General features: G+C 34.5%; 2 protein-coding genes across 4 annotated transcripts; one reads left to right on the plus strand and one right to left on the minus strand.

Moving 5' to 3' along the window:
• Positions 1–10398: 10398 nt before the first annotated feature.
• On the minus strand, positions 10399–20590 carry LOC134247003 (protein TFG-like). 2 transcript variants are annotated; one of them, XM_062729353.1, is made up of 9 exons: positions 20504–20590; positions 15478–15661; positions 15270–15353; positions 14976–15143; positions 14466–14627; positions 13886–14137; positions 13350–13370; positions 11918–12324; positions 10399–11629 (listed from the first exon to the last, which is right to left on the minus strand). In XM_062729353.1, exons 2-9 carry the CDS (start codon positions 15647–15649, stop codon positions 11462–11464), a joined length of 1434 nt encoding a protein of 477 aa, XP_062585337.1. In that variant the 5' UTR covers positions 15650–15661; positions 20504–20590; the 3' UTR covers positions 10399–11461. The 2 variants fall into 2 exon arrangements, with proteins under 2 accessions (XP_062585337.1, XP_062585338.1); XM_062729354.1 differs by lacking the exon at positions 13350–13370.
• Positions 20591–21368: 778 nt separating this feature from the next.
• LOC134247004 (uncharacterized) lies at positions 21369–26640 on the plus strand. Of its 2 annotated transcripts, none has more exons than XM_062729356.1 (5): positions 21369–21645; positions 23681–24258; positions 24386–24755; positions 24875–25377; positions 25469–26640. In XM_062729356.1, the coding sequence occupies exons 1-5, from the start codon at positions 21426–21428 to the stop codon at positions 26417–26419; spliced, it is 2622 nt and encodes an 873-aa protein (XP_062585340.1). In that variant the 5' UTR covers positions 21369–21425; the 3' UTR covers positions 26420–26640. The 2 variants fall into 2 exon arrangements, with proteins under 2 accessions (XP_062585340.1, XP_062585339.1); XM_062729355.1 differs by lacking the exon at positions 21369–21645 and adding an exon at positions 22022–22279.
• Positions 26641–26774: the final 134 nt, after the last annotated feature.

The following is a 26774-nucleotide window of genomic DNA, read 5'->3' on the forward strand; positions in this document are numbered from 1 at the left end:
TGCTTAGATAGAGATGACTTTAACTATTCTATCGTCAACATCCCTGACTTATAAAGCAATACACTTTAATCAAAACTTTCAAATATTGTGCTGAGGAAAAACACCCTTGATTCCAGTCTAACAACGATTGATAAATAAATGCTCGTTAGATAAAATGCATGGTATGCTTAATTCTTTGAAATGTCGCCAAAAAATTAGAAGAGGAAATAAAATGTACAAAAAGATTTCGAAGATACAAATTTAAGATATAAAAACAGAGAAATCTTACACCTTATGAAACTTCCTAGACTCGGAAGAAGTAAAATCTAATCAGAATATGATAATTAGCAAAAGAACATATGCTTTTTGTAAAAATGCCCAGAGGGCTAAAGTCATTTCGTACGGCATATGATTTAGTTAATAGTTGGCAAATATCGTCTTTAGTCAGCAAATCATCCAAATATGAGAGAGTTGTGGCAGATTGCATGGTGTATTTTTTTTTTTTAGATAACGGGGATGTATCAGATATACGCAGCTACAATAAGGATTTCCAAGGCTTTTAAATGCGGTCAAAAAGTAATATTGCATTGCAAGAAGTACATGTACTATACTTATATACTTAGCTAGAACCAAATTATATATAGAATCTTCCTCGGTTATATATGAACATAAAATATGTTATATATGAACATAAAATGTATTTGTTACAAAATCACGTGATCATGTTGCTGTTTCTGTACTTGTAATTTTTGATTAATTAATTTTATGCTGTTTTAAGTCCCGTTCGAGAATTTTTCACGCATTTAGAGATATCACCATATACCGACAAGCTTTGAATTTAGACTTTTACTCGGCAGTCAGGTCCATTGAGCAGTGAAGGTTCTTTATCGTGTCACTGCCTACCGTAATACGGGGCCTCGCTTTTTAAGGTCTTATCCAAATAACCCGACATTTTCACTTCGAAGTGCTGAACGCTTGGCGAAGGATGAGTTGCTTCCATTTTTTTATCGATGTAGTTCTAGTTCAGTGGCGGTCGAGATTCCAACAAACGCCTTGCCGATCATGGAGCGAATGCTCTACTGACTACGCTACCGGGTGTGTTCCCATTTCGCCTTAATTGTGAAATACAGGTAAGAAAAAGTTAAAAAGTATTAAGGCGAATTGGGAATTTTAGTATTTGTAAATATCATTACTAGATTGATATCAGAATTAAATGATAAATATTTTTAGATTGAATTTAACAATTAATGGTAATTTTAATTTTTATATCAAACTAGTAATAATATTTACAAATACTAAAATTCCATTTCGCCTTAGTACTTTCTAACTTTTTCTTACCTGTATTTCACAATTAAGGCGAAATGGGGATTGAGCTTTTGTCGTTATAATTATATTTATCAGGTAGCAGCAGATGTGGCGCAAAATTTGTCAAACATGCTTAGAATGCCTTGCTTACACGATCGTGTATTAAAAATTGATTTCGCATTTAATTTGTGCGAAGTAAAAAAATAAAAATTATATTGCCTTCAAGCTGCAGTTAATGCGAAGTAAGCTCATTAACATTAAAAGTTTACTTCTACGGTAGGGCTATTGAGTAATGCTATTGTGACACGAATTGCAAATCATGTCACCTTATGCAAATTACATTTCACATTATGTTATAGTGTTTGTACCTCTTTCTTAAATTAGCATATTTTTTCTCTGTTTTCATTAAAAAAAAGCATATTTACCTATATTTGACCACCGACATGTGACGTGTGGTGTAATCGTGCGATTACACATGTGTAAAAATTTGAATCGAATGAACTTTGCTCAGCGTTCTTACAGAGCTAATGCGAAGTAATTTGATGCACAGTAACTTAATTTAAATAACTTTTGATTCGAATTAAACTTTCCACGTGAACAGGGCATAAGATCACTATTGCTATCCAGGAATGTTTATTTGAAAACAAACCTTATTTTATTTAAAATCACTTTGTGAACAAGCACGTTTTACTAATATTTTGGAAATATACTTTTATATAAAGCGGAGTATTTAAAAAAAGTTACAACCCAGTTCTTAAAGTTTTACTTTGGTAATTATAAAGATATTCCTTGATTATTATTCGGTTTTCTATCATGAACTGTAAAAAGTAAGAAAATTTTACTTAAAGATTTCAGTCAAATTGTACAATTCTATAAGTGCAACTTCAATCGGATTGATTCACTTACAGCAGCGTCTTCCTCGTACACAACTTTGAAGAACAAGACTCGTTGGGTAACGTTTTTGTGAAGCAATGTACCTGTACAATCTATTATTAATTACTAAAACATTATCCAATTACAAATTATCGAATATCCATTTCAAATGCTAACACATTTTCAAGTATTAATTGTTCTGAAAATTAAGTAGTCCTGCAACGTAGTAAATTTGAATTTTAAAATTACCAGAGGAATTAAAAGCTTATGATTGCTTTTAAGGTTATTCATTATTTTGAACAAATTGGCTTTGAAATTAAAAAAACCATTATCATTAAAAGCATGAAGCAAAACAGAGAAAAACATCTTTTAAAAAATTAAATATTTAATGGAAATATATACATGTACAATCATCGTTGGATCTTGTTCCGTTTATTAACTGGAGCAGCCAGTTAAACTATCCGTATCGATATTATGCAGGAATAGAAAGTGAGGGCTACAACTGTGACGTCGTTGTACAGTGTAATAAACAACGGAAATACTAGTAGATACGACAAGAAAACAGGAACCTTTACCGCCCCGAAGTCTGGAGTGTATGTATTTTCCTGGACACTGGTAGCTGCTGCAACACACGTTGCAGGAACTAAGGGCGATTATGGAGAAACTGCAACTCACATACTTCAAAATGACGTGATCCGAGGATGTCGTCATGCTGATACTGAAAAACAACACGATGACGGCACCTCAACAGGATTTGTCATATTGAACCTGGAAATGGGTGACAATATCAAAATATCAAGCGCCTGGAAAGGTCAAGGGTCGCTCATAGTAATGAAAAATTTGGCAGATGGTCATTCTCTGGTTTCAAAATAGCATGATCGTAGTTTCAATGAATACAGTTCTCAAATAAAATAAATCATGAATATGAATTTTGAATTCCTGCGTTTTTATTACGAGTCTGAAAAATTAATTACTGATTGCCAAATAAAGAAATACAAAGAAAGCGTGTTTTCAAGTTCTATACAAAGGTAACAAAAGGTACAAAATTAAATAACATGGCTTTTTATTTTTAAAACAGTGAAGAGGAAATTGTAGCAATCTACGTATATCCTTTCGAAAAAGACAAAAATAAAAATCAAAGGTGCAGTTTTGAGAATAATCTAAAACGCATAAGTACCTGAAATTAGCACAATACCGCTACATTGTATATAAATATAAGCTAGAGTAACTAATTAACATAATTATAGAAATTGAATTCCAATTGATACAAAGATGTTCACACATAGTATATTACGTTACAACATTAACTTATATACAGTCATGCAGATTAAAAAGTATACGTATAAAAAACATACAATGTACAAGATTTTTTTAATCAAACTATAAAAGAACTGGGATAACTGTAAGATAGTCTTGTTATGTCTGCATTATAAGATACCTGGAACATTTGCTACATTCTACATTAGCAGTTCAAATTCTTGCTTCGAAAAACATGTAGTCTAGCAGGACATGTATATGATTTGAAATCACATACATTTGATATTTCATGATCTTTTTCTTCAAAGAAAAATGATGATTGGAGTCAAATCGCCAATAAGAAAAATATCCATATTTTGTAGAAGGCATATTTTAAAAAAAGTCACTTTTAGACTACTTTTTATACCATAATTTTGAAAGTCTTCATATAGCTTCACATTTACGTTAAATTTGTTTTATACTTTTGTGGATGATTAACAATATAATATAATGTTTCCTATGCATACTACATTTGCAAGAAAATGTTCATGACTATATATTTGAAAATGATTAAATTTTTGACAATAATTCTGAAACAGCTAGTATACAATGTTATTTTAGTTTGCGTAGGAGAAAACCTTTTTAAACATTTTTATTTAATGTTATTCTTATGTTTTATCTTTCCATTCTGGTACAAGATGTATATAACTTTAGTGATATTTTTTTAATTTATTGATCAGAAAATAAAACATGTAATGTTAGAGACGTCGAAACAGAGAATTTCCAAAACTCCTTTTCCAAGATAGCCAATTAGAATATGTTCAAACTCATAAGCATCTTGTTGTAACTTTTTCATACAACTTAAGTTGGTCATCTCACATTGAAATCTTGCTGTCTAATGCATACAAAAAATTAGGTCTTTAAAAAAAACTTAAGTTTAAAATAAATCGAAAAAGCCTTTCACTTATGTATACTTCATTTATCCGTCCCCAACTCGAGTACGCTTCAGTTGTATGGGGTGGTTGTCTATCTATCGATTCTGAAAAATTAGAGAAACTGCAACTACACGCAGCTGGGATTGTTACTGGACTAACTATGATTGCCTCTAGAGACTCTTTGTATTTTGAAACAGGCTGGGAATACGATGGCCGATATGAGCCGTCAAAATACAAGTAAGAGTAGCTCTATTATGTACACAGAATCAATGGCAAAACGCAAGAAGTAGTAATATAAATTTGTACATGTACAAATCTTGAGACAAAATACACTCGAGACTACTTAACATTCCTTAGATTTATTGGGAAGATTATCTGTAAACTTAGAAGGGACAAAATCAAAAACATGTGTTGCTGATTTTTCCCTCTATTTTCTCCCCTCATTTCTAATTGTTTAATAAATGGTGTCACCTTACTTCAGTTGATTAAAATAATTCAGCAAGATTGTTTTTATTTTCGCCTTTGATCCCTCTGTGTTTTTTTTAATTGTAGTCTCTGGTTTTTTTTATTTTAACTTTCACGACAACAAAATTATTCATCTTCATTCGTAGGACCAAAGATACTGGTAAAAGATTCAAGAAACAATGAAGCTGCATTTTTATTATTTCTTTTCCAGCCCGATGAAAATCTGTTGCTTGATGATATGTGCAAGAAATGTGTTTATTTTCAATTTTATGCCGTTTCCATCATGTTCCATATTTCTTTTTTCTCGGAACGAGGAAAAAAAATAGAATGAGGAAATACATAATGTTTAATATAAAATACAGCTCATTTACTATGAAATCTGAATAACGACTCTCATAAAATATGCCTTAATTAAATGATGGGAAAACCCGACAGATTAGATCGCTGACAATATTTGTAAAAGTAAAATCAGTGTTGCTGTTAAATAACATTAAAGCATTGGCATATGGAATGAGGGCAAGTAAAGTATGAAACAGGGGAGGATCCAGCCATTTTTGAAAGGAGGTTCCAGGGTTGAGTCCCTCTAACCCCTCCCCCCTCCCTACAAACTCTCAAGCAAAGATTGACACACACATATGGAAAGATCTAAGGTTGTGGTAAATATTATCTTTGTTTTACTTCCTTTTTTTCTTTTAAAACGTACCCCCAGTTCAAATAAAAGAATAAACACATTTCAAAAACTACTGTAGCCATAAAATTAAATAGATTTGCAGGATTTCCGAAGAGTACAAAGGATTTGTTTTAGAATTTGAAAAACGTTTTTGGGGTTGGGTGCGGGTGAGATTTAAAATAAAGAGTTTCATGTTAGTTTCTTCAAAAAATATAATCAAAACACGGTATATACATGTACATAGCCAACAAAGACTAAGATCGCGGGAATCTAAAATCAAATTAAATCATCAAGAAACAGATTCTAATCTAGTGGCTAAAGAAATAATTAAGATGCAGATCCCTTAATTGTTTCTTGAATTTTTAACCAGCATCTTGGGCCTTATGAATGAAGGTTAAGATTTTGTTGTCGTGAAATTTAAAATCAAAAACACCCAGGTAATCTTAATAGAGACACTTGCAAAATATTTGATTAGATCAAAGACGAAAATAAAAAAAAACTCGCTGCATTTTGTGACCAATTGAAGTAAGGTACACAACATTTATTTAACAAAATAGAAGAAAAATCAGATACACGTGTTTTTGATTTTGTTCCTTCTAAGTTTACAGATAATCTTCCCAATAAATCTAAGGAATGTTAAGTAGTCTCGAGTGTATTTTGTCTCAAGATTTGTACATGTACAAATTACTATTACTACTTCTTGTGTTTTGCCATTGATTCTACGTACATAATAAAGCTACTCTAACTTGTTTTTTGACGGCTCATATCGGCCATCGTACTGGGAACCACTCAGCGACAGACGCAACATCCAAAGATTAAATACCATGTACAAAATTCACAATGATTTAGTACCAGATTACCTATCTGAGATTATGCGATGTAATGCTTCTGCATATACAACAAGAAACTCACAAAATTATAGTATACCTGTATGTAAATTGCAAACTTACAAATCACCATTTGTACCAACTGTAATAAATGAGTGGAATTCCTTATCGATAAATACCAGAATTTAGAGCTCTTTGTCTGCTTTCAAAAGTAAAATTAAACAAAAAATAACAGAAGCTCTGCCTTATTTTAATTTTGGTAAAAGACGCAACAATATACTGCATACAAGGCTTCGGCACAATTGCGTGCTAAACGCTGATCTTTATAGATGTAATATAGTATCTAGTCCACTATGCTCCTGCGGTAAGGTAGAAGATACACATCATTATTTTTTTTTCTCTTGCCCTAACTACAACGAGGCCAGGAAAGAGTTTTTCGATAAGTTCTTGAGATTTAATAAAGTCCATATTGTTGAAATTCAGACTTTACTCTGGGGGGATACATCACTCAGTATTGCTGAAAATGAATATCTATTTTCTATTGTACATTCTTATATTCAGCATTCTGGTAGATTTAACTGATTGTACTCTTTTTTTAAATTATTTGTATAAACAATAATGTAGCAGTATATATGTCCACAATGAGAGTTATTTAATTTACTTGTAATCAATTTTGTACAAACTGTTGAACACTTCTAATTCATCCTGTTATAATATCTCATGTAGGGAGAGGGCGATTTAAGTTTTTAGAACTTGTGCCCTATCCCATTGTATATATTTAGTGCAATAAAATATGTTCAAACCAAAACAGAGAAAAATATTAATTAGAAGTAGTTTTTATGTGTGAAAGGAAGGGAAAACCTTCTTTACCTGGGCACCTAGCTACTCACAGATTTGTATTCTTTATCGATTTTTTAAACATCGATCCTTGTTCGTTATCTATACATTTTTTTTTTATTTTTTTTTCTATTAAGCGCGGCAAATAATCCTTGAAGTCGAAAAAAATAATATAATGATGACCATGTTACTTTTGACAAAAAAAATATATAACATAAAATTGTGTATGTTTATTTAAGTTATTGCTGTTGTTAATTCGATAGAATATATTAGAATAATGATATCAATGTAACTAAGTCTCAAAAAAAAAACACCAGTGTACTGTAGTTCAATTTAATTGTTTCATTGCGTGCACTTGTAAATTGAACAAAAACTCTTTGAAACAGATGCTCTCCTCATGAACATATCAAATGACAATGTATATATAGAAAACAACTTTTTAGTGTTATTTTTTTCTATTTTCACTGCTCACAAATCGAGATGAATGTTAGATGGGTACTTCTGTTTGCAGCTCTACCCATCTTCTTTGCTCCTCTTTCTGTAGCTAAAACCTGTCAGTCATATTCAGAGGGTAGCTGTGGGAGAACTGATTGCAGAACAGGTAAGTTTAATATTTTTACTCGTTGGTTATCGTGTTTAATTATAAAACAAGATTATTGAATAACTATTAGAAAAAAGCCAGTTTTCCTTTATTTAATAAAATTGTCAATGAAAATCATTATGATAGTTTAAATTATGGGGTTTTTTCATTGTGATTACGTGTACCAAATACCCCAGGGTACCTATTCCCAATACAACCTTATATATTATGTTATATAGTAAAGAAGCATCATAACATAATATAACAGGAAAACATACATTTATAAAATTAAATCTGTAGGCACCGTTCATTTACTTGATGTTGCTCTTAACGGAATAAAATTCTTTTTTAAAATAGCATCAAAATGTCTTACCGAAAAAAATACACGCTAAAACAAATCTGCACAAATGAAATGAATCGAGGTGCTGTAAAATTGGTCAAACCAAATACATGTATCTATGAAATAAGTATTATATGTTCTATATGTGAGATATTCTCTGCATATTTGAATAGACTTTTTACATGTTCCCTTAGAGAAAGAGAAGTCCACTGTGGCCTTTTACTCATTCATCTCGAAGAACTTTGCACTCCCGCGTGCTGGCAGGACGTTTGTCTATGACGTAGTGGTAACTAACAACGGGAATGGGTACAGCAAGAAAACAGGGGTTTTTACTGCCCCGCAGTCCGGATTGTATGTATTTTCCTGGACGCTTGTTGCTGCCGGGCAACATGTTGCGGGAACCAAGGGTGCCTTGGGGGAGATAGGGACTCATATACTACAGAATGATGTAGTAAGGGGTACTCTTCATGCTGATACTGAAAAATCTGGAGATGATGGAACATCAACAGGATTTGTTATACTGAACCTGGAAAAGGACGACGCCGTCAAAATATCAAGTGCCTGGAACGGACAAGGGTCTGCTTATAGCAATGAACAGTTTGGAAGATGGTCATTCTCTGGTTTTAAAATTGCATAATATTGTAGTTTTACTGAACAAAACATTATCCAATAAAAATTTGAATCACTGTGTTTTATGAGTAATGTCTGGAAAATTCATTACTGAATGCCAACTGTGTTTTAGAGTTCCACGCAAAAGGCAACAGTTAATTGTATGAGTAACATTACAAATATTTAAAGTACATGTATTACTAGTAACTATTACTTTAGAACATTTCATAATCTTGGATTTATGTATTCTGCTTACATAAATTTGTAATAAAAATTTGTCGAACCTCATATTTTGATAACACATAATAATTAGGTTTTCACTTGCTATGATGATAATCACACATATCAATAAATTGGTAACGGAAACTGCTTTATAAATTAAAGTAAAGAAGAGATCTAGCTAGGCCTACATGTATATGCCTGGTTATCCCAGTATATCCTTCCATCCAACTGCCACACAATCTTCTTTGTAAAAATCTTCTTACATTTTATGCAGCAGCCAAACATGACTGATAGTTTCCTCAGACCTGTAGGTAATATTAATGACCGTCTTCTCATCATAGGGAATTGATGTTGAATTGATAAACGTTTATTTATTTATTGCCACAAAGGTTTAGTTTTCGGAACATTTTATGCAATATAGCCATATCATCTCTTTATGACAGATGATGTAATTGCGCCCCGTTATAAGCAGATCTATTTTTGTATTCATATGAAGCAAAATTTGTCCAAAATCTTATGCGTGAAAAGAAGAAAACACTTGCTGTGGCCTTCAAGTCGACATTCAGTCGAATAACATGATTTACAATGGTAATTTCCATTCTTATGCCCATACGATATATCCTGGTGAACTTAAGATAAAAGATACGATCGAGTCTAACACATCTGTTTCATAGTTGGATATTTTACTTGAAAAAGACGTTAATTGTAATCTAACAACCAAGCTCTATGATAAACGTGATGACTTTAATTTTTCTACCGTCAACTTCCCTTACTTATGCAGCAATATACCTTTACATGTATTTTTTATTGTTTTATGGACGTTTGATCTTGAATACCGTTAGTTATCTCCATATGTTTCATTACAGTTCTTTTACTCTTCCGAAGTAAATGTAAGTAAATGTTGATATCTGGATCATTAAACCTGAAGGTAAATTTCGAGAAGTGAAAGGTCAAGTGCCTGATATGCCTATCAATCTCGTGCAACTGTCTTAAAGTTTATGTTTGACGTCAATGGGCGGGGATTATTGATGTTTAAGGAATCACTATGTAGTTGAAAACATGGGATCATTTTTGCATTATTGGAGAACGTTTCCAGCTACGTTTTTGCCCTGGCATACCAAACGAACTAGACAGTAATTTCTTGAATGATTATTCAACAGGAAGGCTTACTGGACCAAAAGCGGGTGTTTTTCTACAAAAACCTGGTTCCCCGCACTCTTTTTAAACAACAGCCACATATTTAATCCTTTTTACCATAAAAACCCTCTATTAAAAATCCAAATACAGGAGTTGGTGTTTTTAGAATACATACTTTTCCAAAAGCAATATAAAATTTTAGAGCATCAATATGTTGTCCTTTTTGTTTTAGTCTAACCTAGCATCACAAAAAAAAAATCTTTCCTTTTTTTAAACTCTGATCAGTCACAAAGTCCATCCAAATAAATAATTATAACAATCCAAATTCTTCCCAAGAACAATATATTTGTAATTTAACTCAAAAAAAGACAACTAAAGATATCTATAACAAAAAAAAAATATTTATTTAAAACATCACATTCTATTACAGATATTGTAGTGATATCTGAAATAATATACATCACCTACAATGGGATTACAAGAAATGCTTTTTATCATATTTTCACTTAGATTAATATTTAATTTGTATGCTTGGAATCTTCTTGAGATTACTATATATAAAGTAAAGGAAGGTACATGTAGTAGTATAGATGTACCTTGAAGCAATATTCAAAAGCTTTAAGACTTAGTATGATTGTTTAAAATATTGAAATCAAATAAGCAACTTGAACTTGGGATTGATTTCACAATTGATAAATTAATTGTTAAAAATGATTTTCTTTTCATGTGGTCTGAAAATGTGACTTAACCTCAACTGATTTCAGACCTTTGCTTTCATTCAGTGAAATTACATTTTAAAAAATTGTTTTTAACATAAATTTACTAAGAGACACAATAAATATTGATGGGTCATTCCACTGGTATACAGTACAGCTTTTATCTATAACAACTAAATCATACAATGGGATATCATGTGGGCATTAACTTCTCATTTCGAGCAAGCATTCAGTCTTACAAAACACAACCAATTAATGAATACATGTACAAATGTACAATAAAAATATGTACATTCACATCACTTCATAATGAATTATCATTTTTAACAGATCTTGATTAAAATAACATTTTCACAATAATACAGTTTTCTTTCACAAATACTACCATGACATTCATAATTCTCTCTAATAAACAAATTTAATGCAAACATATTTATGATACTATAAAATCAAGAAAAAATACATAGCATAATGTTTTCATCACTGTCAATATCATAGAAATGTTTAAATATGATCACTGTTTGAATTGGTTTACGAGTCTACAAAGTGAATTAAATGGATGCCTTTGACAATTCAGATTTATACATTTTCTCAGTAAGTATTGCACAAAATAAAAACAGAAACTTTGCAGAATTAATATTTTACTTTGACAGAGCTACCACAGACTTTAAAGCAAATATATTACAAACATTAACAAAGGTTTTAAAATTTATTTAAAATGTCATGTACATTACTTATACCCCGGATAGCCCTGGGCGGGTTTGGGGTAACTACCGTATCCTCCCGGCCCTCCCCCTCTGGAGAAGGGGTTAGGCTGACCCCCGGGGGTGGGTCCAGCACCACTGGGTGGGGCACCTCCTGGTTGTGGCTGACCGGCGTATCCTCCCTGATACATTCCCTGGACAAACAATCAGTCATTTTTATTAAGGAAGTTTTATTATTACAGTATAGTCATGTTAATTATTATAGTTAGTTTCTTTTTATTTTACCAAATCATCATTACACATTTTTGAAGAATATATTTCTTGACTCCAGTCACAAGTGCAAACTTCTATTTTTTTACAATATGAAGCGAACTAAAATGAATACATACTACAGGTTCATTGTATGATAATACAGAAAGCCGGTTAAAAACAAAAACACTTGGCATGGATTATCCATACACAAGGTATAAACTCTATATTACCTGTTGTTGTTGATTCCACTGTGCTGATGATGATGTTGGAGGCATTTGACCTTGACCAGGCTGAGGCATGCCTTGTCCTCCATACTGTCCGTAACCATAGCTACCAGCACCTTGTTGTGGGGGGAACCCTGGCTGTCCGGGGGGTACCCCCTGTGATTGTGGGGGTCCTTGAGACAGGCCCTGCTGTTGGCCTTGAGGCATACCTGGCTGGCCTTGAGGCATTCCTGGTTGGCCTTGAGGCATGCCTTGACCTGGTGCCATGCCCTGTGAGGGCTGGCCAGGTGACATTCCGTGAGTCATAGGGCTGGGTTGTCTGTCAGGTTGGGAGGTGGCAGGGCTCTGAAAGGTTCTCTGCTGTGGACCAGATTGTGATGGGGGAGCAGGTTGTTGGGGTCCACCAGGGAAGCCTGAGTTAACAGAAAGGCTCAATGAATATTTCAAATGTGCAAGTATATAAACCCCATGGATCTCTTTAAAGTAGGTTTCTTAGAAAATAAATTTCAAAACTTGCTTTTTTCCTTCATGTAAGATATTTGTTACATGTTCATGTATATACAGACTAGGTACTGGGAAATAAACCATACAGCTACTGTAATTAAAAAGAGGGGGATTCAGACCTTAAAAGAGGTAGAATTGTGCATGGTGTTTTACACTTCCAAGTTTTAGATAGTACATGTATGTACAGTATGTAGATATTGCCTCAGAAGACTAGTACTCACTACTGCAGTATATGAAATAAAATTTCAAGTGTTATTAAGTGCAAGAAAACACCATCTACATAAATTATTTAGATAGATATTTTTCATGCTCATAAATAACAAGTATTGGGTCAGTGGCTGTGTTAACCTTTTGAAGATGATGTAGCCTGAATTATCAATTGTCAGTATTCATTTGTCAAATAAAGCAAAAGATCTAAATTTTTTTTTGTATCTCGTTACAAAAATTTGGATTTCCCGGGACAATGCAAGCAAAAGAAAAAATGCAAAAAAGTATTAAATGAATCCTGATTCCCTTTTTCACTTCGATAAAAGAAGTCAAACATGTGCACCAGTCATTGTCAGAAAAGTATGCTTAAAAATTTAAATTCAGGTTAACTTCAGTATGAAAAAGCGTTTTTATGTTCCCATGCAGTTCAAATCATGCGAGATCTCCAACGAGATTTTATGACTGAGTGGCTTCATAAATGGTTACCCAATCCAACTAAAACAGATTTAAATTTGCAGAAAAAGCAGTTATCTTTTTTTAAAGCCATACTGGGTGGGAGATATAGTTAAAAAGTGGTAGACATCTACCTAATGCATTAAACTTAACATGTATTTCATCTCATATTTTTAAGTTGGTTTAAAAGAGGTTTAATTTGAACTTGCATATAGACAGCAGCACTATCTTATTTATTAAACTTTTTACGCACTGATACAATAGAATTACTTACTTATGGTACAATTCTCATTGTCTGTTCAAAATCAATTTTAAAATAATTTATTTCTATCCATTACTATTTTGAATTATTTGACACCAAAGAAATAACAAACAATTACACATGAGATAGTTTTCGACTGGCCAGAATTTAGCAATATTTTCTTCCCGTTGGCCGCAATATTGGAGGTTGACTTAGTGATTTTTCCTCTTTGTCTTAATACCAAGTTTAAGAGAATGTAGCAGACATATATTTGGTGGAAAATCTTTCTTAAATATTTTTTTTAAATAAAGGAGGCTTCCAAACATTTATATACTGCAGAAAAAATAATGATTCCTAATTCAAAATAGCAAATATAAAAATTTAAAATTGGTTGAAAAATGACTTCAAGGAATATCATCAATATGAGCATTTGGACCTCCAATATGGCAACCAACGGGAAATACTCTGCTAAATTTTGGCCAGTGGAAAACTATTTATGCATACAATTTCAGTCAAATGAAATAATTGAAAGACACAGGATTGACTCCACCTGGATTAGAGTACTATACCTGGGGCCTGCTGGCCATAACCTGGTTGCTGCCCCTGATAACCTGTGGGTTGCTGAGGTTGCTGGCTATAGTTTGGTTGACCGGGGTGTTGCTGTGGGGTGACCACGCGGGGCTGGCTCTGAACTGGCTGGGGGGACACAAAAGCTGAGGGGTGGGAGACGGGGGTGGCAGGGGAAGGGGAGGGCTGGATATTGTGTTTATTGGCTGAGCCTATACTGGAGATACTGTCAGGGGTGCCAGATCTCTCCTGTCCTACATTAAGAAAAAACAAACTTTGAATTACTAAATCAGCAATAAATGTATTTAAGAACACAAATTTTTATATATATTCACCTAGAATGTCCTTGGAACAATAAGTAAATGCAAGCTTGACCATGCATTTTGATTATTACATACATTTTCTGCACACATAACATTCATTTACATGTAGAGTTTTAAACTTTAGTTATCAATTTATGAATGAAAAAGTAAATTAAGGTACCTAACCATATTTAATTGTCAGATTAATTATCACCTCAAAATAATCTGTCCTTTTACTAGGAGAATGCTGAGACAGTTGAATTATTTTCACTGATCTTACCACTCATTCCAAATGAGGACATGACTTTACTGGGGTTGTTTTCCTCCACTGACTTCTGACTGGAGTAGGGATCAAACTCCTTACTGTGGGACACATCTCGGGGCTGACTAGAGGTGGGATGCTCTACCCGACGATTGCTCTCCGACACAATCATCGGTTCATCTAAAGAGAGGAAATCATCAAGTTACAGTAACATGGCTTTTATAAAACTGAAATGTGCTATAACCATTCCTCTAAGTTCAATTTAATTTATATCAAAACCTTACCTATTCCTTTTTTAAACCCATACATAATGCTTTAATATTTTCCTGATACTGTGTAAGGCTATTTTAAAAGGCTACATGTAATACATCAAGGATTTTAAAAAATCCTCCCTGTTCTCCCTCATCAACTGTCTTTTTCAAAAATGAACTGAATTTCTAATTTAAATCTCTTTTAAAAATTTCTCTTTTAAATTTCTTTTTAAAGGAATGCAGAATTTATTTATAAGATAACTGCCCAGTTATCTACCTTTAGCAGCAGGTGGCCTTTTGCTGTCTACTGAGCTGGTGATTTCCTGATCCCCTATCTCCAGCTGGTCTAGGAGCTGTGTCACTCTGTCTCGTATCTGTCGGAGTTCCCTCCTCACAGTAGACAGCTGGGGGGTAGTTCCTGAGGAGACGGGACTGTGTCCATTTACTGCAACAAAAACAGATATTGCATTTACCTTTTTGTCATGAGTTTGTGAATCTTTCATTTCTTTTAAATTTTAATATTTTTCTTAATTACAGTGACTACAAATTGATGAACATTTCTGATGCTTACCAAATAAGGTAATTTTAAGAATTCTGCTGCACTGTATGGCAAAGGACAGATCAGAGTCATCAAATATGGTCACCAGATCTTGATCTGCAGACAAACAAAGGAAAATTGATTTCTAGACGAAACAGTATTGTAAATCAGCAAAAACTTGATAAGTGGTCACAAACAACATATGAGAAGATATAGTTATTCCCTAACTAAGATACTGTACCTTCATCTTTATATTTGATTAAAATGTCATCGTCATTGTTAAGTTTTCCCCTGAAGACTCTCTGCATCATCAGCACTAACTCGTCGTAGGTAATGTCTTCATTGTGTATCGGGATTCTTCTGATGTCATCCCCCAGCTGGACTTTTATTATTAACTTCCCACTCAAGTCCATTCTGATTTCTGTCTGCATAAAAGCACATATGAAAAACATAAATCTTAAACTAAATTAAAGTTAAAAAAAGGAACAGGTCCATAGGTAGCTTAGACAGGGTTTGACACTAACGGTAGCCCGCTGGCCCGGGACAACTGAATATTGAGGTCGGGCTACTAAACATGCCTTTTAACTTGCCCTGTAGGCCTACTGTAAATTTTATCAAACACCCACTCAGAGCAACAGATATAATTATAATTTACACACAATATATAGTATTTTTTATGTACCTGATAATTCTTTAATTTCATTTTCAAACATATGTTTTATCATCATGATTATTATTTTTGTAAGTCAAAATGTAAACTTTAAAGGTGATTCTAAATATCCTAAATGATTATAAATGTGGAATTTTTCGAACAGAAAAATGTCTTATCAATCATAGAAAGACATATAATTTTTACCCAAAATACAGCCAGAATGCAGGATTTGGCATTTCTATTTTCAAAGTTTCCCGAGGGGGGGTGGGGGGGGGGCGTCCCTTCACCAGCCCCATCCCGCACCTACCCCCCTCATCGCTTCACGACTCGGCCACCAGCCATCGGCTGCTGGACAAATAATACATGAAAAGGGCTAGTAGAAATTACTAATGGCTAGCCCTGCTGACAACTATGATTTTAAAGTTAGTGTCGATCCCTGTTAGAGTCAAATGTGGCGTATTTCTGATAAGTTCAGAGTTCAGACTAACTGAAATTAAAAAAGATGATTAGATCTTTCTATTTGTTTTGTTCCTGTAAATTACACAATTTTAATTAATCACCTTTCATAGATATCAGAGATTTTAAACAATAACCAATTTATTTCTGACTAAGATTTGAATATCAGACACAGATTTAAGTCAATTTATCCATAGAAATGTGTGCATACTGTAAATCACCTTTTATTCGCAAGAACTTTATTTTCGCGTAATTACGCGAGACAGTGTGCTCGCGAATATTTAATTCTCGCGTATAATAGTATTCCTTAAGATAATATAGAGCATTAACCACAAATCGCGAAAATTGTGTCTCGCTAATCAAGAGTCAATGGCTATCTCGCGAAAATAAGGTGTCACGAAAATTTAGTGATCTACAGTATTTAAGATCAAAATCGGTGGAAATTTAAATTTGAATGTAAATAACAAATATTATGTAAATCCACTCTTAGTTTCTTATTTTTATTTTTTTTAGCTCAGGTACGCCATATATAACTTTACGATTGACCTATGTAACATGAATCCTATTTTTGTATTCATGTAGTCATATAATTTAAAAAACGTGATGAATCGTAAAAATTAATGCGCTAAAATCATTATGGTTGAAGTATGTCTTTTAGAAAAAAAAAACTGGTATAGGATTCCTTCAACCAAGATGAAGTAAGTTTTTAATGCATACTGTCTTCCGTGTATTTTTAGAAATTTATACACTGTTAATGTTATCAAATACACATTCTTCAGGGAAGTTTAAACATACACAATATGGTTGTGTTTTCCCTGCAAGAACCTCAATCCCTAGACTGTTACAATTGATCTTAAACCTTTTTCTTTCAAAAAAAGGGGAAACACTACAGTTACTGTCTTGAAAAATAGGTGATACTATGAGACCCGTGCGAATGGTAAAAAAGAGGATTGCCAAACCCACTATCAGGTTTTGCCCAAAAGCCCAGATATAGCTTATATTCTGAGACAGTTATCATGAATTTAGCTTACCCTGCAATATAATTTTTTATTTGACCTCTAAAATGAGCTTTTTACAACAAATAAATGCACAATTCTGCAGTTAAAACTATGTCGCCATGGCATAAACAATATACACTTATTTAATGACTACGAGGTAAACAGTCAAACTTTTGTCCCGAGGTAGTGGGGAAGACCAGGGCTCGACATTAACTTTTTTTCCTACTTGTCCATTCGGACAAGTGACCAAGATATTTCCTTGTCCAAACTTCAACTTCACTTGTCCAAAAAATTTTCAATTGATATTTTGAAATCAATATTACTAAAATTAAAAAATTAAACATGCTTAATTAATTAGTGTTGTTATGGATAAATAAGACAAACAACTTATAAAACAAAATTTTATCTAGAATTCCTGTCCTGACAACAATATAAATGTTTGCAAGTGAATCTGTAATATCAATCAAATATATTCCAAACCCGCAAATGTCGTAAGAACCACGCCATGCAATAGTATTGCTGCAATTAGTGAACATCGATCCCGATCAAGTGTGAGCTTAAATAGTGATTGATATCGGGATCGAAATTCGGCTTATATGTAATGTTTCCTTTTTTATTCGATAAACTTAATTCAATCGTTGTTTTTTTTTTTAATATTATTATTATTTGAAGAATTCGTTACATTAAAAACAAGAAACATATATTGACGCAAGCGTCAAAAATCGGCCGCAAACCAATTAATTTTTCCTATGAAGCAACTTAAGACTGAATTGGTGATCTGTTTTAAAAATATCTTATATTTATCTGTTAATATATATCCTCGTGACATTAAACGCTTGTGCTCGACATTGCATGATTTTCTTAATTATAATGCATGTTCAGTATTACATGTATAAGCAAAGTACCCCTGGACCTCTGCGTCAACAAACCGTTGGCCTGTATAATTAGGAGGCATTTACGTACATTAAAAGTTTAAAACTAAAGTTTAATGTAATCTACAACTAGATATGCAGTGTTTTTTAATTTAATAAAACGCAACAAATATGTGGGGCTTCTTGCTCTCTTTTAGAGGAAAAAACTGAACTCCCTCAAGATCCGCCACTACATTTTTTCTCTTTCAATTTCTTTGAGTTGCAGCGGGAAAATTCTTGGCACATTATAAAACGTGCATTATCCTCATATGCTAGGGACCAAATCTTGTAATATTCTACAGCCTGCTAGGTCTTTTGATGAATTAACATTTAACCATATTTTTGAACATGTTTATATTGTATATGTGTACACGTCATTTTAAAATAAATACTTACAACAAATCCTGTTTAAATTGAGAAAGTAAAATTGTGCAACATTCATATCGCGGTCTTTGCTTTAGACTATGCCCAACACATGTCCTAATTTTCTCCGCACCTCAAACATGTCAAAGTTTCTCAATCAGGATTGGATGAAATATTTACCTCATTCTTTATAAAAAAAATAATTTTATTTTTATTGTGCGTTCATGTTAAAGATTTAGACGCTCATTTTAATATACGATTATATTAATGTTAAATATTTATTTATTTAAATTGTTTTAACTCCGCAGAAACGCACAGCGACTTCAAACTTTCATATCATATAACCGACCGCCTCCTGGCGGCCGGTAATCACTTGTCCAATCGGACAAGTGCCCAGCAATATTCACTTGTCCGTAATTTTTTTTCATTGGTACCGGACAAGCGGACAAGTGTTAATGTCGAGCCCTGAAGACCTGGGAAACTGTTGCCCGAGGCCAAATTTATTATTTATTTATTACCTAACCTACTATATAATTAACTAAATTGGAATAAAAACAAACAAACAATCAATAAAGAGTTTTAACAACTATTTATTCACATACTCGTCTATTAATTAGCTGAACACATAATATAAAGATTAAATTAATATTAAATAATTTAAATTAATCCTTATTAAACTGATTTATTGATAGTTTGTGTATTTTATTCCAATTTAGTTAATTATGTAGCAGGTAAATAGTGATGAGAGTGTCATGATCATCAAAATGCTTGAATATCACGATGACGCTTTAAACAGTCAACAGTTCAATCTGTGGCCCGGTCAACAGTTCGACTGTTTCATGATCAGGCAAAAACATAAAATAAATCGTAAAACAGTTCAAAATGCCTAATTACAATTTATATAGTAGGTTAGGTAATAATACAATATATTGAATATAATCATATTTATGATGTCACAATGCTCACACAAGGCTATATTTCAGCATTTATTGAATAAATAAGGCTTTGGTTTATTAGGTTACCTTTTTTGGTCAATCTTAGCTTAACATTCTTATCATTTAGAGGTAAGATTTTTCACAATGGTGGTATACATGGTAGAAAGAGTCTCAACTAAAAAAAAACACTGATATTAATTTATTTCCTCACATACATTTCTTTACAATTACAAATCCTTAAATACAAGATCATGTAGCTAAATTAAATGACATTCTTTATCAAGAGAGAAACTATAAATTACATAGTATTTGATATCAAACAAACAAATTTCGTAATATTCTTTCGAGGAAATTCGAAGACGCCTCTAATGTATGCAATGTAAAAGCTTGGTTTCAGTAGAGTTTCTTAAAAAATTGAGCCGGTGTCTTAATAGCGAGCGCAGCGAGCGTCGCGAAGCGACGCTCGCGAAGCGAGCTCAATAGACTAACGTGTAAGAACAGAGGAAATTCGGATTGAAATCTGTACATACGTCAGACAAATTTCTCTGTGCAACATTCCCAGAATTCCTGCACTACCCAATGTCCTTTGCGCGAATATTGCCGAATAAATAAATAAATAATAACGTAAAGCATATATCAGACTTTCAGTTTGTAGAAATCTTTCAAAGAAACAAGAAATAACTCTGCAATGTTTTCCGACAAAAATTGCACTAGTTCTATAGTTTCAAACAGACGCTCGGCTGTCTCCGTAAGCTCCGACGAGCTTTGTGACGTCGTATGACGTCACAGCTAGTCGAGATATCTCGTGCGGCTTGACGTTCGAAGTGGCTGATCTCAAGTGTTTTTGATGGTACAACTGCGCTCGCCCCAACGGTCACACCGTAAAACATATTAATTCAATATGTGAAATATCGAAATCTACAATACAGTTCACCTATTTTCATTTTCTCACCTCCTTCTGGCGATTTACGTCGAGGATTTGTCTGAGTCAATCTTCTGACTGTCAGATGTGGCGATTTGTCGCTTACATCATCCGGAAGCTGTTTTTAGAGAGGGCCGCTTAAAACACACAAAATCCTTTTAAAAATAAATCAGTTTCTGCTTTTTTGTCATTTTTTATAAGGTGACGATTTTATTTATCATTCTGAGATTTTTTAAAAATTTATGATCAGTCAATTACGTTGAAAAACTAATGACAATTATAGTTAGATCAGGGCGCGGATCCAACACTGGCCTGATTGGGGGCATGTTCCGCAATCTGAAAAATGTGCATAACTTATAATTTATAACCCATCGCTTTGCTTATACTATAGAAATTCATTTACAGATCAATCAGGTTTTAAAACTTTTGAAAACACAGCTCTTTCTATTATCATTTATATAAATTATGGTCTGCTTTTATTTTGGCCTTAAAAAAAAAATGGGGGGGGGGGGGGGGGGGAGGAGGGGGGCTTTTCTCCCCCAACTCTGTTTATTGGTCTGTTTTCGCTTTTATATTCTGTATATCCAGGGTCCTATATACTAAGTCCCTGGTATATCTTAGTCCGAAATATCTTACGTTTTCCAGGGTTTTTTTTTTTTTAAGTTTTAAGTTTTCTTCTTGCTGTGGTTAAAACAAAGGAATTTACACTATAATATGCAAACTGTATTAAAAATTTTAATATCATTCATTTTAACCCATCCTCCCAATTTAATGCGTAGAAAACTTTAATTTCATTTTTTTTCTGAACATTTTTTAGTGATCTAAATAAACGGCATAGCAAAGCACGAAATCCATTATGACGTCATCAACGTGAAATGCACGGGAAAAGGGTGCTGAACCAACATGGACTGAAGAAATGCCAGAAATCTTCAGAAAAAATGCTTGCTTGTGAATGGCAACTCCAGACGAACATCACTACTCTCATGCAGAGGAAGGGGGCAGGAACTCCCAAGTGTTGCCATTACGGGTGTTTGAAAAAGATAGCAAATTGTCATGGACTGTTTGTGCCGTCGTCGTTATGGTACAAATGCTCATTCCAGGTCTCCTGTTCGTTTTTGGAGTATTTTTCATAGCGTTCATACGGGAATATAATACCTCCAGAGCTAATGTAGGTTTGTATCACTTTTTTTCTTATCGAATATTAAAAAATAAGTTTAAGAAGATTATATGATAAATAAAATTAAATATAAATTTGTTAATTGGTGGAAGTAAGCCCATGTCTATAAATTCGTTTACCGCCAGCATATGCATATTTCGAAAACTAAACTGTGACTTCGATTTCAGTTTATAGAAACACTACCCCCCCCCCCTTTCTCCTCTAGTATATGTCAATTAAACCCCCACCCCCACCCCTTCTCCTCTAGTATGTCAATTTATCATCTCTCGTAACATGAAAGAACCATGTTTTGAGTAGCCTTCTGAAAAACTGCGTCAATTACGTCATAAATCTAGTAACGTTGTTACGTTGTCAAAGAGGGAACGTCAAAACTTCGCGCTAAAATACAGCAACTTTTTTGAAAATGGCGAAAGGGGACAAAGGTCTTTTATCTGACAATGACGATCAGGAATTAGAAAATATGGAAGCTACATGTACGACTCCAGAATTTAGAAAGGACAGCTGGCAGTCCTTTTTGATTTGTTTTGCTCTGTTGTTAAATAGAGCTTTTATAGTCGGAGTTCTTCATTCATGGGGATTCTTTCTCGTCGCTTTCGTCAAAGACATAAAATCATCAACAGAAACTGCTGGTAAGAAATTTTTCATACTTTCATATGAAGAAAGGATAGAAAGCACTTTACCACTACCACTATTAACTATAAAAGAGAAGGACGCAGTGATATAATAAATAGGCCAAGATGTAATTTTAAGAGAAGTGGGAGTTGGGGGGGGGGGGTTAACGAAAATATCCTTACAGGCAAAAAATTAATTTGTCATTTAACAATCGAAAGAACTTCAACGCGAGAGCTTCGATTTATTTTGTACCGGATATACTGGCCATTGTTGTCCTTGAGCCCTTTGTATATTTGTCCTTGACATATTTTTTTTTTAAGTTGACCATTATCGTCTATAGTCAGTAAAATATCAAAATAATAGGCTTGTGAATTTTTTTTGTAGGTTTGAATTTTTTTAGAGTTAAACGATGAACTTAATTGAAATAAAAGATACCACCACAGAGTCTGACACATCTGTTTCATATTTGGATCAACGGCAAAGCTTTATGATAAACGTGATGCGTGATGACTTTAACTTTTCTATCGTCAACTTCCCTTACTTATGCAGCAATATACCCAGGTACCTTTGTAACCTGCATACGGAGTTTATATATCTCTCAGTTGATTCGATACGGAAGAGCAATTTCTAAAACGTGGTAACTTATTGACAAACAAGTTGATGAAGCAAGAATATCAACAGCTAGTCTCATTTATATTCATAATTTCCTTAGCTCTATGGTCGATACTATGACCTTGTCAACAAAAACAATTTATCAATAAGTCAAATGCTGATTGACTTTTTTCATACTAATTGTTAGGCCATTACCTACACATTGAGTTGTCCACAGTTTTTTTTCGTTGTTTCCCGATCAAGACAAGGAGCACATGCACGACAGATGTGACTGGTCGGCAGGGGATGCTCACTCATCCATGGCACCTGATCCCATTTCTGATGTTTTAGAGGTCCGTGTTTGCTCCGCACCTGTTTTGTAGAGTTTGATGGACTTTTGAGCACGAATGCTGTTCATTATCTCCACGTATTTTATTGATAAAACATCGTCAATAAATCTTGAGTGTCGAATTGAAGGTCATGCATAGCAAGTGTTGTCCTCTTCCTGTGTAGAAGTTCCTTCATGTAGGAATATAAAAACTATTCAGTTAATAAAGGAGCACAATAATTACCCATTGGAATTCCGGCGCATTTGTTGGTTTGAGTCTCCAATGACTACATGTTGTCAACGAGAAAGCCCCAATGTCAAATCCACGCAGGGTACTTGTGTGTACAGGGTTGTTAACGAAGTAAATAAATGTCAAATTTGCTGAAAGGAATGCGACAGTTCAGATTTGTAAATAAACTACTTAAGTTCCTCCCTTATTCTCGACATTTTTTTTTTACACTGAGTGATTTTCTTGATATCCTAATTGATTCCCTTGCAGCATGGATTGGTTCCGTAGCCTATGGATTGTCCATGACCTTTGGACCAGTTGCCAGTATCCTAGTGAATCGTTTTGGACACCGTGTAGTGATGATTGCGGGGGGACTACTCTGCGCCGTCGCCGTCTTCCTTTCTTCCTTTGTGTCCCATCTAAACCAAATGTTCGGCTCTTTCTCGGTCCTGTATGGGATCGGCACTTGCATGTCGGTCAGTCCCACCATGACCATTGCTCCAAAGTACTTCGATAAACACATGACGCTTGCTGTGGGTCTTATGACTGCTGGAAGCAGTATCGGTACCTTGATCATGGCGCCAGTTTCCCAGACCCTTATTGATGCCATTGGGTGGAGAAACACTTTCCGCTGTTTCCCTGGGACTTGCCTTTTCAGTGCCATCTGCTGCTGTCTAGTTAGGCCACTCCCGTCGTCTGAGCAGGAGACGCCATTGGAGACCATAAAAAAATCTCCTGCCAGGAAACTGATGCAGGAACTGAAACTCTGGAAGAACCGAGTGTTCGTCGTGTGGACTTGTGCTGTTACGTGTGTTATGTTTGGCTACTATATCCCCTATGTTCATTTAGTGAGTATTTCATGTCATATTACCAAAATTTCTGCATGAAGAATTAAAAATGTTTACTAAAGTAAAACAATGCGGAGAATGAACCTTTTTTTTTTTTTTACTTCAACGATATCTTTAATTTGTTCAGGTTTCTTACGCACAAGACATAGGCATCCCTCCAGAGAAAGGCTCAATGCTAATTATGGTTTTGGGAATCACCACAGCCATCGGTCGTGTCATGTTTGGTAAAATAGTGGGTCTGGGCGTCTTAAACAGGCTTCACATGCACCAACTGTCAATGGTGGTGACCGGAACAGCTGTAATGATGCTCCCGATGATCCGCTCCTTTATCGGAATCATCTTTTACGTAGTTGTCGTTGGTTTAGTGGACGGATGTTACGTCGTCCTCCTTCCTGTACTGACGGTATCCCTGATGGCAGGAGAGAATTCGGTGACTGCCTGGGGGTTTCTGATTGGCACCAGCTCCGTAACATTCACCCTAGGTCCACCAGTTGCTGGTATGTTAGCGATAGCAACTGAAGAAAGAAAGTTTTGAAAGTCTAATAATTATATTTCATAAACACACGAAAAGAATATGAACGTTTAGACTCAATATTTTGTTTTATATGCATAACAGGTGCCCTGTTCGATGCCTTGGGGTCCTATAATGTAGCTTTCCACTGCGCTGGAATTCCCGTCATCAGTGGCGCAATAATCTTGTTCTTCATTCCATGGGCACAGCGGACGTCACGCACAGAAAACGCCATGGTTGTGGTCAGTGACATGGAATGCTCTGACCAGGAACAATACGACTTCGCAGATGACCTGATAGATGAGGCAAGAAATGTACAAGAGAGGAGGTCCAAGTCTGCTGGAAAGGATGGCATTGACATTGATCAGATACAACTTCATTTTCCCGCCAGCGGGAAATCTCGCAGCAGACGATTTCGTGACCAAGGAACTTCTACATTACCAGACAACATCCAGTATGTCCCACAAGATCTTACTGAGGCTATTACCATGCTACAGGAGAATGCTCGCCTGATATCTGAAATGCTGTCAAGCGGTAATCCGCAATCAAAAGCTGAAGCAGCGCAGAATGAGAGATGGAGCGCAAAATCTCGCAGTGAAATGGTTCAGGTTAGTTGAATTTGTATTTGACTGAGCTTTTGATTCCACTTTATTTTAGACACATTGTGTTTTTTACAAATTAAAAAAAATGTTTATTCAGCCTACAGCTATGGACATTCAGCCACAGAAGATGATCAGCATCATGTCAATTCCTGGTGGACTGACGATCAGCCATTGGGAGCCAAGAGCACCTAACACCTCAGATTCCATAAGTAACCCACCATCCATGTTCAGCTCTCAAAGTTATCTACAGAACGCCCAGTCCTTCCATTCCAGAAATCTATCAGATTACATAGTTTCACCAGGGGCTCAGGGACACAGTCCATTACATCAAAATGCAGGGATTTTCCCATCTCCAAAAGATATGCCTATGGGACAACAAGCAACAAGTCCATTACAACAGGACATTGGGATTATAACATCACCAAAGGAAAGAGCTTTTGGATCACTGACACACAGCCAAATGCAACAGAACATTATAAAATCACCACAAGAAAGGAATGATGCCCCTTGTATAAATATACCAAATATATCTTCTCAACAGAACACAAGAGCTTTGGCAGATCAATCTAACATCAGTAAAATTCCAGTGGATACATCCAAGATACATTCAGACCAAAGGGATTCAGCCACAGCATTCAGCAAGAAAGTGATGTCCCCAAAATCACCCCCACAGATGCTAAGCCCCCAAGAACCCTCCACATCTGGCCTTTCCCCCAGAGCAGGAGTTAGGTCCCCTGTGTTATGTGCAATACCAGAAGTAACAATAGGACAGCCAATTAACAAACCAAAGGCTGAAGTAAGAACAGATGACCTAACAGCTGACGACACGGACAGATGGATAGATAATTCACCCAATGATCCGGAATTATTTCTGAAGCAGCATTCTGGAGAAAGAATATCAATACATTCCGACAGCCAGATTTCATCAGGGGAGGTCATTCAGTCAGACTCCAGCTTGTCTGCTGGGAAGTCAACTAGTGGTACCTCAGCTGGAGAAATAGACGTGTTTACTCACTTGTTTGATGACCATGATGAACCTACTGCTTAGCATTGTGCTAAATCAAAATCCTGTACATTTTTCAGTTTTTGTGATAAAACTTGGCATTCGTCTATGTAAGTTGTTGTTCAGACAAGAAGGAAACATTAATTTTGATTCTTTAGACAATAATTCAATAAACACATCAACAAATCCGTATATTGGTACAAATATCACACAAACATTTTCAAGCCAACTAAACAATATCATGTAAAATAAAATCATATTAAATAAAGTACAAAGAGTCAAAGTGATTAAAATTTTTCAAAAACTTTACATTGCTTTATGTAAACTAGTTAATAATGACATGAACTTCAGCTTAAAAGGGACTATATACTGGTTGGTAATGTCAAAAAGTAAACTACTG

Source organism: Saccostrea cucullata, unplaced genomic scaffold (assembly GCF_032062105.1).
Source record: "Saccostrea cucullata isolate Sc308-1 unplaced genomic scaffold, CSIRO_AGI_Scuc_v1 ctg7249, whole genome shotgun sequence".
NCBI lineage: Eukaryota > Metazoa > Mollusca > Bivalvia > Ostreida > Ostreidae > Saccostrea > Saccostrea cuccullata.

What these genes read in the sequence shown, in the direction of transcription:
- LOC134247004 (XM_062729355.1), top strand. Translation starts at nt 22,054, where the DNA reads ATGGCGAAAGGGGACAAAGGTCTTTTATCTGACAATGACGATCAGGAA. An exon ending in ATATCCCCTATGTTCATTTA is followed by an intron (nt 24,259 to 24,385) that starts GTGAGTATTTCA and finishes TAATTTGTTCAG; the next exon opens with GTTTCTTACGCACAAGACAT. An exon ending in CTCGCAGTGAAATGGTTCAG is followed by an intron (nt 25,378 to 25,468) that starts GTTAGTTGAATT and finishes ATGTTTATTCAG; the next exon opens with CCTACAGCTATGGACATTCA.
- LOC134247003 (XM_062729353.1), bottom strand. Translation starts at nt 15,649, where the DNA reads ATGGACTTGAGTGGGAAGTTAATAATAAAAGTCCAGCTGGGGGATGAC. An exon ending in AAGGCCACCTGCTGCTAAAG is followed by an intron (nt 14,628 to 14,975) that starts GTAGATAACTGG and finishes TCCTCTCTTTAG; the next exon opens with ATGAACCGATGATTGTGTCG. An exon ending in CAATGAGAATTGTACCATAA is followed by an intron (nt 12,325 to 13,349) that starts GTAAGTAATTCT and finishes CTGTTAACTCAG; the next exon opens with GCTTCCCTGGTGGACCCCAA.